General features: G+C 46.5%; 2 protein-coding genes across 2 annotated transcripts; both read left to right on the top strand.

The window, feature by feature from the left end:
* Positions 1-115: 115 nt before the first annotated feature.
* On the top strand, positions 116-945 carry N7446_010611 (uncharacterized protein; the record flags this gene model as incomplete). Its single annotated transcript, XM_058519354.1, has 3 exons — positions 116-569; positions 634-734; positions 841-945. The coding sequence occupies 3 exons, from the start codon at positions 116-118 to the stop codon at positions 943-945; spliced, it is 660 nt and encodes a 219-aa protein (XP_058368192.1).
* A 2,084-nt stretch (positions 946-3,029) lies between these two features.
* Positions 3,030-3,831, top strand: N7446_010610 (cyclin family protein; the record flags this gene model as incomplete). Its single annotated transcript, XM_058519353.1, has 3 exons — positions 3,030-3,215; positions 3,267-3,540; positions 3,566-3,831. 3 exons carry the CDS (start codon positions 3,030-3,032, stop codon positions 3,829-3,831), a joined length of 726 nt encoding a protein of 241 aa, XP_058368191.1.
* Positions 3,832-14,170: the final 10,339 nt, after the last annotated feature.

Below are 14,170 nucleotides of genomic sequence, written 5' to 3'. Positions count from 1 at the left end.
GCTATAAATAGGACGTTCTAAACCCGGACGCGCCGAATGACCTGCTAGTTTTATAGCACTGCCTTCCCAATCCTTGGGTATCTGAACCATATATCGTACTCAGCAAATCACTATTATGCGGTACTATAGACATGTGGCCTGGGGAAGCCTTGTCAGCCTTGGCAGTCTGGCTAGTATTGCATACGCGAGTCCTACCGCGGAGCAGAGTGACACGATTCCGTCCGGATCTGATGGCTCTCTCGAATTCAACCTAGAACCTCCGCTAGATCCCGGTGTCTATAACGCCACCCTCCAGGCCTCCACAAATTTCGATCGTGTTGACCTCGGTGATGTGGAGGTTCCTCGTTGCGCTTCAAATCAACGGCTTACTATTAGGGTTACGTATAGCTGGGATCTACCATCTGGACCTCGCGTGCTAAGTCTAAATGACTCCCCATACCCTATTAATATTCAAAATCCTAGCCTATCGTCTCGAAGGGATTTGGAATCTCCCTCTAACCAAAACGCTATAAGTGCCTACTGTGCTACAGAATCTGGCAATTCATCCATCGAGCCGGCCTCTTCTTCAAGTACGTCTTTACATCACGTGTTCTCCTTAACTCCCAAGTTGGTGCTAACCAACCTTGCAAACAGCGACCTCTATGGCTAGTCAAACGAGCTCACAAGTTGATTCGGTGAGCATGGCTGATCTTCCTACGACTCAGTCTTCAACCCCAGGGACTGTCTCCGAGCCGGTATGCCAAGTAGACTCGTGCGCCACGATGGATTCTATTACAGCCACCCCTACAGTAGCGTCATCTGAAGCATTGGCCACTTCCGGGTCAAGCACGTCCTCAGTAGGATCTCCCCAGCGATAACTCCAGCGAGCACAAGCAGTTCGATTACCATGGTTCCCTTGGATTCAAGCTCGCCATGCACCTGTACATGCGTGTGTTAGACTCTTAGTTTCTTTGTCCGGTAATGTGCACCACCTTCTTTACTATCTCGTCGTCTTGGGTCAAGATACTAGGTAGGAGACCTCATCTGACGCAGTCACCGGTCCCCTTTGGTGCCAGCATATTTCAGGGATCGGATTCTAGGGGGATCGGGATTTTCCATTGGTGGGTATATGGGTTATACATGTACTGGCTTGCGCAGTAGGACCGGCCGCCTTCCATGTTTGTATAGAGGGTGTTAAACTTGAATCACATGATGCCCTATTGCAGAAATGATTGTCAAGCTCAGCGTCTATAGTTAGACTGTAGTGACCTGCTTTATCTCTACCTGCGCCGGTAATAGCTGATGAGCTAGGCTACTTCGGTACTGCTTTCCTCAGCTCCCTTATAGTAGAGCCCAAATTAGAAGTCGCAGCTGCCAAGCTTTGAAAGCGCTGTCAATATATGTTTATATCTCAAAGTTCCGCTGTCTAGATCTTCTGTAATTGGATTGCACATGATATTCTTGCCATTGTTTCAGCTACTCCAGAGGTATGGGCTTATTTGAGTTAAGCATCAAGTACCCGGTTTTTGTGTCAGGCCTTAGTAACTAATTTTGATCCAGCGGGCACGTTGGTCTAACTTCCGCCTACCGCGACCACGTGAAATGTGACAACATAATCTGGGCAGAGTACGATTCTTCGCTCGGTAGACTTTGGCAGACGATGACATTCGGGTACTCCACAGTTTATATAGACTGTTCACACGATACAAAAACTGTACGATTGTCTGAGTCGATGAACAGAGCGTCCTAAAAATGAGATTGCGTGCCTGGGTTGTGACAGCGTCGAAGTCGAGGGAGCTGGGGAGCTCATCAGCAATGGATAGGAAGCGATTGTCGGTATTTGATGATCGGTGCCCGGATAAAGAGCTTGGCCTCACACTTTCCGAACCGACCTCTTACCGAGACATGTACGCATATGTGATAGAGAGAGGAAGAAGGATCTCTAAGGATCATGGATCCATCTATCTAAGAGGGAGCTCTTATATTACGAGCTACGAGAAAAGAGGTCTGAAAGAGAAGGCGAACACTGCCTGATTGTCTATGAATAAGACATCATTACGGAAATTAGCTAATACACTTACGAACAGAATGGACTTGCCGAATTGAAACTGGCATTGCGTAGAGCATAGTAGTTGTAGGTTTACCCTAACCCCTCGCGAGTTGGATTCTAAACCATACATAACCCACTAGGCTGAGTGCGGATTCGTATGTTAGTCTAGTTGGGAAATCAACTTCGCGAAATAGATGCAGGCTACAGCAACTATATATCCATTGAAATGGGATGGCATGATGGGAGTCTGCACCATGTATTTCCATGTAGTGGTCCACTTCCTGAAGACGCACTGAGGAGGAGCTGCATGATTAGTCTGGTTTGCTTGACAACCTAGGTGATTTGCTGAAAGGAATATCAAACTATTGGAACGGCTGTAACCGAGAAATAATTACCGAAGGAAACAGAAATCGGGGATCGAAGGTATACCCTCATACCGAAAGAACGCGAAAATACTAGAATTCTCACGACCAGCATGACCATGTGGGGCAGGAAGGGACAGGGGTTTAATTATAGAATCCTGTTCTCGTCGGTTCTCCTTATTTCCTAGCAACAAGTTCACATGAGGATAACGCCAGCCGACTTCCTAAGCAATAATTCCAATTAAGCAGTTGATGTTAAGGCTTACAGTAGCCTTCCGCACGACAACCATCGAATCTAGAGAAGGGAAGTCAACATAGGTCTACCATTTTCCGTCTTCAGTAGTGGCCCCAATTTTGAAGGGAGAAAGTCATTCATACCCGAAATTATGGAAATAGGTTTATTCGCTTTGATACTTCTCGGAAAGAAATGCTATAAAACACTATCTCCATCGCTCTCTCCCTTCCTCTCCTTTATTTCCCATTCCCTACGGGGTCTCTATGGTGCTGCCAGGCCTCCGACTCAAGAAAAGCCACCAGATTCCCCAGCTTCGAGACTGGTCGGAGTATTTCTATATCTTCTAGCAATAATCCTAAGGCTATAACACCTAGCACCATCATAGCTCGGAAGCCAAAAAAAGATGCCTGCTGTCCGCCGAAAACGACACCACCACAAGTCTGTGTCGCCAACGACATCCACTAAAAGAGTGCAAAATCGCAAAAGTGTTAAACAAAAGTCGATCGACAAAGAATTAGAATCCCAGTGCTCCCCTTCTGCGGCCAAAGGCGAGAAAGAGAAGGAGCCACTCCCCAGGTTTGTAGCTCAAGTAAGTGTTCCGAATCCATGTTGGTAAAGCCAAATTGAACTAATAAAGTAGGTCGCCTGCCTGCTCTGGTTTGAAGAGACCTCAACGTTGCAAGCCATCGAGGATGGTCAACGTCCTGTGCGTTGCCGGATTGGTAAGCCGATCCCTAGTCCTTGGTTTCAGGAATGGGTGGTCACCATTTTGTCGGCCACACAAGTTAGCGTAAACGTCGTTTTCCTAGCCTTGGAGCTTATTTACAGACTCAAGAGGTCTAACTCGAGGATCGGGGGTAAGAGGGGAAGCGAATTCATGTTGATGACCGTTGCGTTGATGCTTGGCAATAAATGTGAGTTTTACTAGTACCACACTAGGCAGCCTGTCGACCTGCACGCAAATCCCCACTGGTGTTGAAGATGCTGATGTACCGGTAGTTCTTGATGACGTGCCCTACAGCAATGGGGCATGGTCGGAAGTGTCTGGCATCCCCAAGCACCAGATTCACAGTATCGAGATTGCATTTCTCCGCTACATTAACTACAACCTGTTCTCCTCCAAAGTCACGTGGTCTAAATGGCGCAGTAAGCTGGTACTATTCGGCAAATACTGTCATAGTGGCTACGAAGTGCCGACTGTATAGAAAACTTGAGACCTTCACAATTAGGGATCAGAATGAGTACTGATATGATGTCAAAACCTGAATATTATTTACTTTCTACTATGCACCTATGTTCAAGATTTTTGTTCCACATTAGGATTGGCCCTAAGATAAAACAATCCGTTTTGGGCCTATTCGGTCGGCGGGCTTTGACTATAATGACAAATCAGCTAAAAATGAGTTCCACTCCCACTGGATAAAATACTGTTTCCCGCACGGAAGAAAGAAAACAAAAACCATTCATGGCGTCGAGTACTGAACCTGTCAAATTCGATGGTCCACTAGCAGCGGATGCCTGCTCCGGGTACACATACATGTTCGATGAAATATGGTCTGTGGTCTAACGCGAGTCGAAATCAGCGTATTACCGAGAGATAGCCAGAATCTTGATTGAGATGAATCCCAGCTTGGAAGAGCCGGGGATTCTGAGGATGATATGCTCTACATAATTCTGTCGTCTTCGTTCTATGTTTTGAGAGATTATCTCGCGATCCCGACATGGAAGGCGATGTCGGGCGCCACTGTATATTCAAACGTAGTCTGAGATGCAGAGCTCTACAAATTTGACATTATGGTGATATATCAAACTCAAGTCGTGCTGTCGGTTTGGCGCACGCATATAGATTATTAGCTCGACCGCTAGGGCCTTGCGCCCAATATCATTTATTGATTCTTTCCTGTCTAGCATCCTCGGTACGTAGTGTTTTGGGGTGTTTATTTACAGAGGCCTGCCACTTTGACAGAAATTTAGCTTTTAGCCTCAAATATAGACAACAAGCTTGACCGTGACTAGATTGAAGCCCTACACCGCAACCGTATCCTGAAACCAAAGGCCCTACATTCCGCTGTCTAAGCACGTTGGGCACAAAATCTTTTCTCAAAATCAGATTCTACTAGTATTAGTTACTATTCCATGGAAAGCAACAGTGACAATAGAATAACATATAGGAATATGCCTCCCTTGTATCTCCAAAGGTAACTGGTAATGTTTGTTGCAGATCGTGTTCGGAAGAGAACTTTACGCGACGTACCGTACGCGTCATACTCAATTACATCCGTGTTTTGGAGCACTGTTCATCCGCAGTCTAGTCTCGTGGGAAATTTTGGTTCCCAATAAAATGCGAAGGATAGGACTATAATAAGCGTCACCGTTAATATGTAGTACTATTTATAGATGGACTTCAAATAGGACATTTCTGATACAATTTCCCGAGCGTATAAGATCAGCGTTTCCTGTTGAAGACTATCGGTTGACCAAATTGTTTTCTCTGTAACGCCGGTAGCATGGGCCACTTTCAAGGGGAAAAGCGTAAAGCAACCGATGAGATGGCTGGCGATTCTAAAAGAATTGTATGTAGTGAACCAATACGTCCTACCGAGATTGAGGAGATTGAGGAGGCAGGTGTATCATCTGAAGTCTTGCCATATCGAAGTCTAGTCCAAAGTACCAGCAGCCTAGCCCTGTCAGGGGCTACCTACGACGAACATATTGTACGCCTGATCCAGCCACTCATTGTAAATTGGCTCTCAGCCGAACCAGAGAATAAGTCACAATACGATACTCAAACGGAAGCGCAGAAAAAGTACACTCTGATCTGCACTACGCGCCAAATAATAGAGTGGTGCGAGTACTATGTCGGTATTTTGGAAAGCAATGCAGAACATTCACTATTGAAGGTGAACGAGCGAATGGTTTAACTACAATAGAATCCTATCCTTCTCACCAGATGCCAGAAGCATTATATATACAGTGCCAGTTTGACTTGTGACTCGCGACCTTCTACCGACTTCCTTTCCCCCTAAAGAAATCAAACAATGTGGTAGGATCGATAACCTTAATCAGTATCTGAGCGTGGAAGCACGCAGACAGTTTGTTAGTAGGCTACTGGATGGAGAACCGACGATCCGGAATATATATTTGTGGATCAGAGTTAGAAAGTCAGCCGGCGCAAGCATTAATTTAGCCAGCATACAAAAAGGAACATTCCGGGATTGACTAAAGGTTTTCTTTGAATAATTCATTTTGTGCGGCAAGCGTACATTCACTCCGTTTACCGAAGGCCCTGCTGTTGCTGTTTCTTTTAAACGGGTTAACTTCCCGTGTCACGTATAACCAGACCTGTACTTTGCACTACCACAATCCGTAGCTCTAGAATTCAGCTCGCGTATCCACAAAGCCTTTCCATGGCGTACTATCGACCGACCAGCCTTATCACTTGATTATCCCAGCGTACTGTTTTGTGCCAAGCCAAACTATTCTGACATTTTAGCATCCAGCCTCTACGCTCCAATCAATTAATCTCCAATTCTCCTTAATTGAGCGGGAAGCACCTAGATAGATTATCTATTTTCGCATTGTTAAATGAAGGTGTGGTTTAATACAGAAGTAGACCAGGAAAACCACCTATTCACACAGATCAAGCCATCACATGTACACTAGCAAACCTCTAACGTTGCCACTATTCCAGCAAACCGCAAAATGAACGCACACATCCGTTGTTTATCTTAGTGAATCTTGACTTCCAATTTCCATCCTGGGTTGATGTCCGGTTCCCTGCTACGGACACTTAACAGTGAACATATATCACCTCAGGAGCAACTTACAACTTGTACAGGTACAGGCGGTTTAGATGGTTTAGATGGGATATAAAGCTTCAGTTTTGGTCTTCCCTTATTGCCAAATGGTAAGTCTCTGAACGTAGGTGGGGGAATAGGTGCCATATTCTAAACTTGTTGCAATCGAAACAATGCAAGGGCATCTCGGTAATATATTAGAAAGCGAGCATCGTAAATAGAGTCAAGCTTCAGTTGTATATTCGGATATATATTTTTAGAGGGTCACATTAAAAGGACCCCAGCTTTTAACAAAAAGACCACTAGCCCTGACTAGGCCTGGCGCTGTAATTGTATTTTATTTCGCATTAGGAGCATTATTGAGTCGAATTGTATCAATTCCTAGGTATTCACTCCTCACCTTTAATCTCTCGAAGTCCTATTTGTTAAAGACTGTGGATATAGAGGAATCGGCCTATGTAGCGTCGAATTTTCGAAAATTACGTCTTAAGAGTAAAGAACTAGAATAAATTGCATTAAATCACCTATTCAAAGAGCTCTGTTACGTTTCTTAGGCCGATTAGACTAGGAAGTTGTGTCCTAACGCGCAAGAATCTTTACCGGCGATAAGTAGACAGAAGATAAAACTATTAGGTGATTATAAGACCTCAGTGCATCGGTCTTAGAAAACCATGCCTTTTAACCCAATGATGCGTGATGCTCAGTGAAATATAATTACAGCGTCAGATATATCAGGGCTAGCGTTGGGGAGTGAGAGGGGGAGAGGGGGATTGGTTTCCAACCCTTCTAAAGCGCTTTTTAGAAAACGTAGCGGAACAATTATCCAGATTTGAATTTTAATAGCGGAAAATGGCATTATTTTTGAAAGCTTCTTGCGAAGAGAAAGTATCGGGTGACCCACCTAGTTGTCTTTGTCTTGCTTTCTGCTTGTTCCGTAAGACTCTTACCGTGAGAACGTAAGAATTTGAAAGTGGGGGATTCACCATTCTTCAATGACCGTATACCATACTCCACCAAGGACTTTTCTCCCTGCGGAGGGAGCTATTGTTGCTCTACGGCTCGCTCCGTTTTGGAAAATCGTACCTCACGATTGCGTAACGTGGGGCTTGGACTACCGCTGGATTTTGATATGGCGGAATAATTTTTAGACTTTCTAGACTGTTCATTTAGGGCGGGTACAGTTGCTGCTAGGCCCTTATACTCGGTCGTAAGATGGATATGGGTGTGACAGGGAAAAGTGAAAACTTGCTAGGGGTGGGCGATGCGGCACACCCCGTAAGGCACTCTAAGATTAAGCTCCGTATAGTACCGTGTCGATACGTCTCTTGGTAATGAAATTGCCAGACGCTCCCTAGTAAGGAAAACAAGTACCTAAGGGGTAGGTATATTTAGATTGGTCCTGTGTTCAAATGAGTCCAGTGCACTGTGCCCTGAACCTAAAAACTATTGCACCCGTCCTATTTATTTTTACCCCTCCGCCGGGAAAAATACCGAGCGGATGAGTGGTCTAACCCGGGCATGCAAATATTTCGGTGGGAGCGTGTCCCGAACAGTAAACGGCTAGCGATAGATCGGGTTAACAGACGATCAGAGTATCACATGTATATCTTAATATACCTTACGTAAGTCAGAGATCAGTGACATAAGGCTCAGCCCTAGGGCACTGGAATCATCCACGGGGAATCGCCAGTCGCTGGCGTTGACTTTCCTTCCCACGTCGCGCAGCTCTTTTTCGATTGTCGGTATTTCAAAGTTGACAATGATATTGACAAATGCATTTGGAAGACCCTGTAAAGATTCTATACAGGAAGCTTTGGCTTGCTTTGTTGCTTCTTCAGCGTTAGTGGCATTCCTGATATCTTTACACTCTTTCATTTTTTGAGTTCCTGGCAGAGGCCGCATGTTGTCAAAGCCACCTATCAATTCGCGTAAGTACTACTAAGTATCGTATTTCGTTCGTCCAACTTACCTATCTTGATAACGCCAGAATAATCAAGGAATATGTTAGTGTCATTTAGGTCGTCGTAGTATAGCTTTTTCAGTGCTAGAAAGATAAGACCACGGGAAAGCTGAGTATAGTTAATGCAAGAAGTCTCGTGAGGGACATTTTTGTGAGCATACCTGTATCATAGTGCAACAGACGTCCATGTGGGTGAAAATGTTGAGTTTCTGACCATCCATAGCCTTCTTCTCCGTTTGGGCCCAATCTGTTATCTGAGACAGCGTCAAAATAGGGCTTTCCGAGACTGTGTAGAATGTTCTGTCATTGTCAAACGCTTCAATTACGAATAGAATGTTTTCATCCTGGGTGGTACGAGCGTGTCGAAGGTAATCTAAAGTGTGTTGGATAGTAGCGATTCTTTTCTTGTCTTCTGCATTGTCCTTATTATATGCTCGGATAGCATATACTGACTTGTCCAGAGGATTAGCCCGAGAGGAAGCATTATTAAACTCAACACTTTCAAAGCTGCCATTAGTGTCATATACCTCCCAAATCGATTCCTCCTGGATTTCTATATTGTATCGTTGCACCGGCCCGAACGTGGCCGGATATTGTTGCCCTAAATGAAGAGGGCGAAGGTTCGGGTCTTGACCGTCCATGTTGATTACGGTCGGGAAAAGAAAGACAAGTTCCTAACTAATCACTTTTATAGCGAGCATCAGGCATTGCTAAAACCGGGCCTTGGGGCACGTGCGCCTGTCCAATATTAGACCGAGGGCCACACCATAAAAAAACCAAAACAAAACATGAAAACTCCTAGGTGCGAACACAGTCAGAGTTCACCAAAAAACATGAAAGGCGTTCCAGTGACCCGATGGCCGGAGTATTTAGGTATCGCAGAAGTCCAGACTGGCCAAGTGCGTTTTCTACGGGACAAAGAAAGATCTTTTCTTCCAACCTACGTAGAACATTGGAGAATATTTTACCAGCTTGATGAGTTGCACGCAGACTCGCTTTGTCATAAGCCTATTGTGCAGGTATCGCAAAGGGCCTTCCGAGAGGCACAAATACGAAGTAAAACAAGCACCGGAACTCTCGCGAAATCAGTCGACTCCGCGGAACGCTTAATATTTCAGCCCGGTGAGTTGCTCTGCCTTGATGGAATGTCCCGGCTGAAGGCGCTCTCCAGCCTAAGTGTGTACCCTACGGGCGAAGATTGGCAATATGTTCACTTGGTCAAGGATGGTATGTCACCCTAGTAATGTAGATCAATGGATGCTAATGGAGAGAATAAAAGGCCTATCAACCGAACAAATCAAGCTGATAGCCTATGAATATCCCGTTCCCCGATCGATAAACGCTGGTGTGCTCTACTGCCAAATTCGGGAGGCTGAGAGAAGTTTGGGCGAGAAGGCCGAAGTCGTAGAAGCACTAAGAGCGACCTTATACCAATCCAGTGGGAACCAGAATATTATGGATAACATGGTAACCCTGGATAATTGTTTTCGGACTTGTAAGACTTTCGATCTAGTAATGTTAGGCATACGGGGGCTAGCACCATTCTTTAACCCGAAACGAATAAAGAAAGCCCATGCAACAAAATGTGAAGTTGTAAGTCACTGAAGATGATATTGGTAGATAAGCTAATCAATTGCTAGGAATATGAGAACTGGCTGGTGAACTACCTCGTCGCGTTTTGGGCTGGTCTGATGACCGGGGATACGTTGGACAAACGTCTTCAAATGGCAAACCAAATTGACGCAGAGACCGTGAAACAGCTAGAAGGTCTAGCACCTGCAGTGAGATCAGCTGATCGGATTTTAATCACTACTCTAATCGACGAGAACACTATTTTCAAAAGGTTTGACCAGAAATCAAAAGAAATCATCAAGAGGAGACTGGTTACATATACCGGCATTATTCCATCCCTAAGTCTTTTTTATCGACATATCGCCTACCTTGAGAGATGGAGTCACAGCATGAAAAGGATACTTGGAAGGAGAAAATGTGGAGGGAGAAATTGTGATCCTCTATACCACCAGCTGAAGCAAATTTACAAAACGACATATCCTAGCCGGGATCAGTTGCAGGAATTGAAGGATAAGTGGACAGTGGAAGAGCGAAATCAAGGACAGTTCGAGTCCAGCTATCAACAGTTGTGGCTTTTTGTGATGAGAAATGACACAAAAAAAGAAACAGACGACACGGCATGGACAGAATGGACATCGCACCTAGCATGTGTAGCAATGGCACTTGGCTTTCATTCACCTGAGATTGAGGAGTTGTCACGGGTTTGTGAAACCGGCGACTCTTCTCTAAGAAACGATAGTAGAGGTGGATCCAGCGAAAACACTGGAAAGAAAGCAGTTCATAGAAGCTCCCAAAAAAAAGATCGAAGAACAGTAGCGGGAAACAACAATTGTCTGATAATACCCAGAGGGAAATATTGAGTGAACGATCGCCACCGTGGAAACGCGAGTGGGACAATAATAAAGACCAACTATTCCTTGAAGCAATGCAGAATCAGTCTAACAAGAGTTTCACCAGTGTTAACGTGCGCTTAGTACAGGTAATGATGTTCCAAGGGTTCTTTGTAAGGCCCCGAAAGCCCCTAGAACAGAGGAGCGAGGGGGTTCACAATGTACCACCAAGGCCTCCTCCTTTCGCAGGTGATTCCGATTGCCGAGAGGAGAACGAGCATGGAGATCCAGGCGAAGGAGCCAGCGAATCCCACGCGGCATTAGCGGAGCAAAGCAGACACAATAGGCTCGATAACTCGCCTACACCGTCAGTTTCAGTTGCCACCATAGACGAGAATAATTTGAGAGCAGCAACGACTGGCAATATATCCGTCTCGAACGAGGATGTCTATTTCTCCCTGCAAGAGGATGAAGTATTTTCAGGTGACCCTACACCTGGATCCGCGGTAGATATGGGAACTGCGCTGTCGAGTATATCAGAATCAAAACCCCTTTCCACTGCGGTAACCCCAAGGCCGCAACATACAGAAAACATACCACGTATCACGCAAGGGCAACCCTTCATAGAGGGGCAACCGGTGGCTGAAGAGAATACTTCTAGAGAGGTATCTATGTCTTATACCGACGTTACCCACACCGAGGAGACAGCGGGTCAATATCACCGTCGAGATGAAGACCCTATACGAGGAGATCGTGTGCGTCGCCCGACCAGATTGCCTAGGACTCAACCCCGGGGAGAGAACAAGGGTGATACTAGGAAAGGAGATACCTTACGACGGCCGCTGGATACTGCACGTACCCCATACCACGTCCAAGAGCCAGATTCCCCTACCACTAATGAGCCTCATTTCAAGGAGCCGAACATGCTACCGTGGACAACCACACCTCCAACGTCTCCCCCTAATAGTGACGGCGTCAGACCGAGAGGAGAAGCAACACCGCAGCCAAGCCCTGGGACTCTTGCGATAGAAGGCACGCCTGGGAATGCCCCCAATACCGCGAAAGATGTTGTGATGAGTGAGGCGCCTGCGCTCCCTCCAAGTCATGATATTAAGAGGAGACGAAGACGAGAACGGAAACGTGGCCACTCCGAAGAACACCGGCATCTTGCAGAAGGCGCACGTAAAAGTTTGCAACTTGAAGAATTTCGCTCAAGCTTAAATACTAGGCTGAGCACAACACCAGATGATGCAAAAATTCTATCACAGATCCGAGGCTATATAGGCCCACAGAGGATGGGTCAACTATTTCAAATTTGGCAACGTGCCTCTATGGGTACTCATGCTACGACAGAGGTTGAAAGAATTATTGGTCCCATGAACAGTTCGGGGTCCAAGTCCGTTGAAAATTCGTCTCAGTCCGGAATCATCACAAATAGCTCGATGACAACGCAACAGCCTACCCTCCTCTCACGCTCGAATGATCCAGAGTCACTAGGCATGGCTGAGCCACAGGGCCCGAGATGGAAAGATGGCGACGGCCCACGCACAGGGGACGAGCCTTTGCAAGGACCGATGCACACACCCGCCTTACCATACCACATCCAAGAGCCAGACTCCCCTACCACTAACGAACCTCGGTTCAAGGAGCCGAACATGCTACCATGGACAACCACACCCCCAACGTCTCCCCCTAATAGTGTCGGCGTCAGACCGAGAGGAGAAACAACACCGCAGCCAAGCTCTGGGACGTTGGCTATAGAAGGCGCGCCAGGTTATGATCCCAATACCGCAGGAGATGTTGTGATGAGTGAAGCGCCTGCACTCCCTGCAAGTCGTAAATCCAATAGGAATTTGGGTCGTAGCCCAAAAGGTCGCTCCACAGGACGGGTCCAACGCCATAAAAGCAATTTCCCAAGGCGGTCCGACAAGCAATATTATCAAGCCCAAATACCGTCTAGTTCTGGAAGGACGCCGTATCCTGGCAAGCAAACACAATATCTACGGAATGATGATTTCATATCACAGGTGACAGAACGTATAGCACAAGACACGGCCGTTAAACTATCTAAGATGTGGCAGCGTTGGCCCGATGGTAGCCGCAGGAGTCCCTTCGTAAATGATGCCTACAATGCGACTACAAGGTCCACTGGTCCTGTAGGGGGCGTTTACGTAACCTCCGAGACAATAGCAGTGAGCGTTTGGCGCGTCAAAAAGCTATGGGAAAACGTCGAGTTGTGGATATTCCTGCCGCAGGGAGATCGAATGTCTTACGCAGTAGTTCAAGGGCGACATCACGGCACGTGAGCCACTTACAACCCGAATATTACCTACCTCGATCTGAGCAGAGGTTATTACCGTGTCCAGGGGTTATTTCCGATAGTGGGAAGAGTAGTTCTGCGGCCCTCGTCGCCATAAATCCGCGCATAGGTTATCCTAATACCTACGATACCGTTGTGCTACGTGATGGCATGATGTCGTCACACGGCCCAGAAGGACTTCGCACGACGATTTACTCATATCCGATCCAACAACAAGCAATCTCCGCTACTCGCATTGACTCCGGGGATCCTTTGCATGTGGACCACGCGACATTGGTTAGATCTCCGGCGTCTGAGTCTGTCGATGATCCCACAAGTGCCACCGTCCCAACGGGACCATACCGTAATTTTGGTGGTAAGAAATCGTTTCAAGTAACTCAAAGGGACGTTGCCATGCTTCAACCTCCATCATTGGTCACTAGTAGGCTCTCCGCAGGTACATCAGAGCGGCGAAGGCCACGCGAGGACGATGAATCAGAGATTTATGAGACAGAGCGGCCGCGTGAAGCACTACAATTATCTAGTTCTTTGCCGCGACAACTGGACCCCTTGGAACCAGAAGAATACGATCCTAATAAGCGAATAAAACAGGACCACGCTGATATGGACATAGACATCGGTAGTCACATCGAAGGCCATATAGGGCCTAGCTCTACGGCCCTCACTACAAGAAGCCCAACAGGTCATGTGTCCCGTCGATCAAATATCTCACTGACCGCTCCTACCTACTTCGACCATCCTTCTCATTCTCGTGAGGAAGTTTCCACGTCGAAGCAATCAGAAGGCCAATACGAGCCTTGCATCAACGATACCGCTATCTCGCGAACCTTACCACCGAGTACCATGACTTGTCCGCCCAGCAACGGAAAGAGAAGGGCTACTCCTCGCACAGAGGAAGCAGAAAGCAGTTCCGCCTATGCCTCGTCTAACTTTACATTAGCCAATCCAGATATTCAATTTAACTCTCCGAAGAAAAGCCACCCCAGCGAGGGGTCGAGTGTAGCGGCGCAATCCCAGTCTCTCGCAACAGGAAATACAAGGAGTAATTCAACCCATACGTACACA

This window comes from Penicillium canescens (assembly GCF_028828765.1).
Source record: "Penicillium canescens strain IBT 15451 chromosome Unknown utg000007l_segment0_segment0, whole genome shotgun sequence".
In the NCBI taxonomy this organism is placed as follows: Eukaryota; Fungi; Ascomycota; class Eurotiomycetes; order Eurotiales; family Aspergillaceae; genus Penicillium; species Penicillium canescens.
This window is presented reverse-complemented; position numbering and strand designations above follow the sequence as displayed.